Source organism: Elaeis guineensis, chromosome 4 (genome assembly GCF_000442705.2).
Source record: "Elaeis guineensis isolate ETL-2024a chromosome 4, EG11, whole genome shotgun sequence".
In the NCBI taxonomy this organism is placed as follows: Eukaryota; Viridiplantae; Streptophyta; class Magnoliopsida; order Arecales; family Arecaceae; genus Elaeis; species Elaeis guineensis.
Genome location: NC_025996.2, coordinates 19,968,015 through 19,974,845, shown reverse-complemented (window position 1 = coordinate 19,974,845; position 6,831 = coordinate 19,968,015). Strand labels below are relative to the sequence as shown.

Sequence of the window (6,831 nt, the reverse complement as noted above, 5' to 3'; positions counted from 1 at the left end):
TTTTAACGGACACTAGTAAACACAATTAAACCAGTTTAAAAAAGATAAAACGATTCCATCCAAAATCTATCACCTCCCTTTCAACATTACTGCACCCTTCCTTGTCCCCAGCGTAGCTTAATGTACAGCGATTAACACTGCAGATAAATAATTATGGGTTACTTAAGGCCCTCGGGGCATCATCAATCATTGTCATATCGGGAGATCATGGATCACGCAGACGAAATCGTGTGCCACGTGGTGAAGAGATTCCTATCTTTCTCTCTCTCTAGCTGGGTGTTACTGTTCATGTGGAATAGAATATTGGGTTAATTAAAGGTTTCTTTTATGTAACATTGGAATTGATAATGGGATTATTACCTGGCGTAACATGCCACGGTGTGGGTTTATTTTGTGGGTTGATTGGATGGCGGTTGGGTGTTTCTGTGGGATCCGCGATAATCGCCCGGCACGTTCCAACCCCTCCGTGGGGTCCACTCTACAGCTGTTGCAATGTGTTCTTGTCTGCCTTCCCCTCCTACCACTTTTATTTGTTATTTTTTATTTTTCATTTCACCCCTTATTCTCGGCCATATTTTCCCTTCTACGCCTCTCCTGACACTATGTTACACCGTTACTTGTGTTCTCTTATTTTTATTTTTTTTTTCCCTCGGTCCTTTACACCCCCACCACCACCACCACCAACACCAACAACAACCACCACCACGATAGTATTTGGAATTTCTTACCACCAAAAACAACATCAAAGCCGTCCATTCTATGGGTCCGGTACTGCTCCCGTTTCAAACTGTTAGCTGGAGGAATCAAACCAACCAGTTTCTTAGGTTTAAGGTAAAAGCGTCGCCTGTTATAATGTTGTTTACTTGTGGACAATTAATACAATGTCACTGATGTTTATGTGGGAGACTACCAGGGATGACCTGTTCGAGATTATTCCCCTGGGTTTGAAACGGAGGGAGTTCTGACGGTGTGAGACGTACTAATCGTTTGTTACAGCGTTATCTTCGTTATAGTTTTCTCGACGAGCCAGCAAAGGAACGCTCTTTCTCTCTCCTCTTTGTCCTTTCGGTTTTAACTATTAGTAGGCAGCAAAGTAAGCCCCCCTGACAGCGCAGCATCTCGTTTGTTTTATCATTTCCCGTCTCTCCTCTTCCTCTCACATCATCATCATCATCAGCTTCTGTACCCTTCTTTCTCTCTCCTAAGTTCTCTCTTTCTCTCTCTAGTTCACTCTGTTCATCTCTCCTTTCTATGCTGCGCTCGGATCTTCCTCTCTCTTTCGCTCTCTCTCCTTCCCTTTGCACTCTCTCTCTCCACCCCATCTCCTCCTCTATGATATTTCTCATCCTAATATTTATATAGACGTATATATGGTATTCTGAATTTTTAAGTTATTTTGCCAGCACTCACTCGTAGGGGCTTCCCTTTCTCTTTCCTCCGCCACCCCCCCCCCCCCCCCCCCCCCCCTCTCTCCCTCTCTTTCCAGTTGTCCATGCTTCCATCTTTTTCACCCTCTTCATGTACTGATTTCCTTTTCCAATTTCTGATTCCTCCAATCCCCACCCCTTTCTCTCTCTCTCTCCCCCCACTGAGAGCAAGGGAGAGAGGAAGAGGGAATCGGTTCTAGATTAGTAGTCGGAGTAGAAGTAGCAGTGGCAGCAGCACAGCAGCAGTGTGGTAACTGCTCAAAAGGCGTTGGGAGGAGTGGGAGAGGAAAAATTCCGGAGCCATGCAGCAGCAGCAAGGAGGGTCCCAATATGGGGTGCCTCCTCCTCCGCCGGATATGACCCCATTCACCTCCCCCCGAGCTCACATGCTCGGAATTTCCAACCCCGACCCCCTCCAGCAGCAGGCCCCGCCGCAGCCTCAGCTCGCCGAGGCCGCCTCCCCCATCAGCAGCCGCCCGCCGCCACCCGGCACCGCCTCTCGCCCACCATCCTCCAATTTCGAGGAATTGGTCCCCTCCGTGCCAGGGAATTTCCCCGATGAGGAGGCCCTCGCGGCCGCCGGCGAGGACATCGAGCGCGGCGGCGCAACGGGCAACCGGTGGCCCCGTCAGGAGACGCTCGCCCTCCTCAAGATCCGCTCCGAGATGGACGCCGCCTTCCGGGACGCCACCCTCAAGGGCCCCCTCTGGGAGGACGTCTCCAGGTAAAAATGAAAAACGATAAATTCACCAGAATTCTAACAGCACCTACTGGCCAGGTTCCGAAATGTGGAGGCTGGACTTCTCTTTCTTTCTTTCATCTTTTTCCTTCCTTATCTCCTCCTCTCCATACTCGCTTCCAACACCCCCCCTCCCTTGTACTATGTTCCTTCATTCCCTTCTCGAGATCACGGATCTCGGGTGCTGTAATTGAGACGGAGGGCTTAACGGTTTCTAGGGCTTTAGCTCCAGGATGAAATAAGAGCAAAAATTTTGAGAATTCTGATAGATGGCTGGGTAACGATCTGGGACTGTGTCCGTACCACGGAGCCCACTGTATTGCAGCAGCCGCTGCCTCCTCCTGCTGCCCTTGTTTTGATTAGCTCCAGTTTTGGGAAAGAAGAAGGCAGTCCTCTTCTCCCAATACAACTCTCCTCCTCCTCCTCCTCCTCCTCCAAAGTCCCAGATCTCCTCTTTCTCTCTCTCTCTCACCCTCATCGCGTTGTTCACGAGCGGAGCATCTTTTGTTTTTAAATTATATCAAGTCCCCTCCACTTCTGTTTCTGAATTCGATAAGTGCCGCTTCAGATCCGCTGCATCGATCCCAACCAATGCCCAATTTCTAATTTCGGAGACCTGTTGAAAACTCCGAGAAAAAAGAGATACAAAAAACCCCATGCATTCCTCGCCTTCGGTCGAGGTCCCATTTAGGTCTAGTTTTAGTTTTTTTTCCGCCTTTTACTCCTCCTAAAAATTAAGAAGTTCGTTTTATTTATATATATATGTTAAGATGGGCTAATAATTATTATATAATTAAGTGCTTTAGATGCTCTTTGTGCGGATATATGCTATCATCATCCTCTCATTTTTTTTTTCCTTCACTTCCTGCTGTTGCTGTTATTATTGGTGTTCTGTTTTGTGTGCAATTGTATTGTCATTATGGGGTTGTTTGGGTGGTGGGCAGGAGGCTAGCGGAGCTGGGCTACAAGAGGAGCGCAAAGAAATGCAAGGAGAAGTTCGAGAACGTCCACAAATACTACAAGCGCACCAAGGAAGGCCGTGCCGGCCGCCAGGACGGCAAGAGCTACCGCTTTTTTAGCCAGCTCGAAGCCCTCCATAGCGGCAGCAGCTCCTCCGCCGCCGCCCCCGCTCCCGCCACTGCACCGGCCCTCACCACCGCCGCAGCCGTCGCCAACGCCGTCCCGACAACCCCAATTGGGATCAGCACCGGGATCGCGGGCCCCTCCTCCGCTAGAATCCAACCTCCTCCCGTCTCCGCCGTGGCCCCACCTCCCATGGCGATGCCAACACGGGTCGCCACCGAGCTGACCCCCGCCACCGGTGTCACACCGTCTGGGATCTCCGGCTCCGCCACCGCCACCGCCGCCGGGATCAGCTTCTCGTCCAACACCTCCTCCTCATCGTCCTCCGAGTCCGACGACGAGGAGACCGAGGAGGCTGGCGGGAGCCGGGAAGGACGGAAACGGAAGCGCAGTGGATCTGGGAGCAGTCGGAAGATGATGGTGTTCTTCGAGGGGCTGATGAAGCAGGTGATGGAGCGGCAGGAGTCCATGCAGCAGCGTTTCTTGGAGACCATCGAGAAGAGAGAACAGGATCGGATGATTCGAGAGGAGGCTTGGAGGCGGCAGGAGGTGGCGCGGCTCAACCGGGAGCACGAGCTCCTTGCCCAGGAGCGTGCCATGGCCGCGTCCCGTGACGCCGCCATCATTTCCTGCATCCAGAAGATCAGCGGCCAGACGATCCAGCTGCCAACCGTGCCCGCTACTCCCGTCCATGCATCCTCCGTACCACCGCCACCGGCACCACCTCAGCAACAAAGCCAACAGTCGCAGCAACAGCAAAGGCCGCCAACACCGATGCAGCCATCACAACAGCAGCAAGAGTTTCACCAACACCACCAAAGCACGGAGATCGGACGGCATCAGGTGTCATCTTCTTCAGAGCTGGTACCGGTCCCGGAGCAGCAGGAGCCGGTCCGGACAGTGAACTTCGAGCCTGTGTCGCCCTCGCGGTGGCCCAAGGCGGAGGTCCACGCGTTGATTAAGATGCGGAGCGGGCTAGAGTCAAGGTACCAGGAGGCTGGGCCCAAGGGCCCGCTGTGGGAGGAGATCTCGGCCGGAATGCAGCGGCTTGGATACAACCGCAGCGCCAAGAGGTGCAAGGAGAAGTGGGAGAACATCAACAAGTATTTCAAGAAAGTCAAAGAGAGCAACAAGAAGCGGCCTGAGGATTCCAAGACCTGCCCATACTTCCACCAATTGGATGCCCTTTACCGCAGAAGAACCTCGGCGGCGGCGGCGGCGGCGCTGTCGGAATTCAGCGGCAGCAAGAGCACGAAACTGATACCAATCCCAACCCACAAGAACGGAGTGATGTTCCCATAACCATGGCACCGCCACAGGCGCCACCACCATCACAACAGCCATCAGCAGAGACCGAAGCCAAGGATGGCAACAACAACAACAGAAATGGCGTCAATTCTGAGGGCGGCGGAGGGTCAGGCACTATACAGATACAGACCAGCAATGGGGGACTTCCACCGAGCTTCTTTGAAGGAGGCAGCAGCGCCGGTGGCATGACGATGAAGAAGGTGAGCAATATTCTATTTGCATCTCCAACAACCTCTCCTCTAGCTTTCCCTATCTTAATTTAATTGGTTGCATTGAAGCCAGAAGACATTGTGAAGGAGCTGATGGATCAACGGCAGCAGCAGTCGACCATGGAGGATTATGACAAGATGGAGGATCCTGACAGCGATAACATCGATCAAGATGACGATGACGATGATGACGAGGATGATGAGGATGGGAAGATGCAATACAAGATACAGTTCCAGAGGCCTAATGTGGGCGGTGGCGGAGGGACAACGTCCACAGCGGCCCCGACTGCAGGTTCCTTCTTGGCCATGGTTCAGTAGATCTACGATCCCACCACCATTTATCCCTTCTTCCTCTCACTGTACCATATGTACCTATTGTTACCAACAACCATCTACGACCTAGGCTTCTCGACACCCAAAACTCTTCCTCCTCCTCTTCTTCTTCTCCTCCTCTTTTTCGATCTTGAGTGCATCATCATCTTTCTACCGTCACCTTTGTCTTCTTCGTCTTCTTCTTCTTCTTCTTGTTCAACTCCATCTTCTGCTTACCGGCACTATTAGTTGCAGCGTAAATGTGACATGGTTCAACATAAAAGTTTTTCTGGATGATGATGTCCGTTGCGTCAATCCATCCTTCGCTATTTATTGATTTGTTGTGGAATAAGAATCCTCTTCGGCCAATGGAAGGGGGCGGACATGGACCAAAGGCGGTAATAAGCTCGCGCAAACAGCATCCACAAGAGGCCCACAGGGAGGGGGAAAAAGGAGGCATCGAGAATTGGCATCCGGCTTTCTACATTGGGACGGAGGAGCAGAGAGAAAGTGGCATAACAATCCTCAGCGTCGACAACAAGAAGCCTGCTTCCCTTCCCTCACAATTTGTATATCCACACTGTTTGTCTCCAAAGCTCAATCTCTATTTCTCTCTCCTCTGTGTGACTTCCAGTTTAAGAGGACCCATAACCAAAGGAAAAAATAAACATTAAAAAAAAAAAAAAAAAAAAAAAGAGCTAGGACAAAATGAGATCAATGGCGGGAGAAAAGCTGGTGTTTGGTGCGGGGATTTTTATTTTTATTTTTATTTTCTTTCAATTTAAATCAATCAATTATGATGAAGGTCTTTAATATGTTGTTTTATGCACTGTAACAATGTACATCTCCTATTCTTCTTGTCATTATTGTTCTGTCTTGATTTGCTTCTGTAAGCCTCTTATCCCTTCTTACATTACCATGAAACTTGTTATCATGTCTCTGTTGTTATATATTATTACCTTTTACTAATATTTTGCTTGACTTGATGAGTTTACTTGAAGAACGGTAGTATACGATAAAAAGAGAAGGGAGGGTGGAAGGAAGGTATATACTCTTCCAACCTGGCCTCTTGAGTATAAAATTTGGAGAAGGTCATGAGTACATGTAGGGGTTTGGTTTCCATGAGGGAACGTGGAGGGTTGCAGAGGCTGCCGGTGTCGTTGAGATGCCCACCCTCTTCCCCTTTCTTTTCTTTTCTTTTTTCTGAACCCAAGCTTTTCTTTTTATATTGGGTTTTTTTTGGTTGGGAAGCAACGCTTTTGGGCTGCGCGGGAGGAGGGGCTGGCGCTGCTTTCTGGCAGCAGACTGATCGATGCGTATAAGAAAAAAAAAATAAAAAAATAAAAAAATAAAAAACGGGCACCGATCGGCAAGTGTTTCTGTAAGCCAGCAGCAATGCTTTTGTTGGCTTCCCAAAATGCCCATCGCGACTCCCACCTCCTGTCGCCCCCAGGGCAGGTCGATCGTGGGGAGGCCCATCCTTTGCTTTTCCCATAATACCCTTCCTTCGTCCTCTTTCCCATATTATGAAATGATTCTTATTCCTTTTTCTTCTCCTTCTTTTTAATACCTATGGATACATTCTATGGAAGTGTTTCGCGAATAAATCACTAATTGTTGGTGACTGATTTTTTGATGGCATTCATGGTGCTCTCTTGATTTTTTTTTTTTGAAAAAACTCATTGTTTATCATTTTTTAAATGTTTAAATTAGTGTTTTCAAAATATTTCTTTTCTTGTTATATCCAAATTAT

At 49.4% G+C, this 6,831-nt stretch overlaps 1 protein-coding gene across 1 annotated transcript; it reads left to right on the top strand.

The window, feature by feature from the left end:
• The first annotated feature begins 1,113 nt into the window (after window positions 1–1,113).
• LOC105043493 (trihelix transcription factor GTL1) lies at window positions 1,114–5,971 on the top strand. The gene is given in 4 exon segments (XM_019850122.3): window positions 1,114–2,151; window positions 3,111–4,441; window positions 4,444–4,757; window positions 4,836–5,971. Coding segments are annotated over 4 exon segments (2,316 nt in total). The 5' UTR covers window positions 1,114–1,729; the 3' UTR covers window positions 5,085–5,971.
• Window positions 5,972–6,831: the final 860 nt, after the last annotated feature.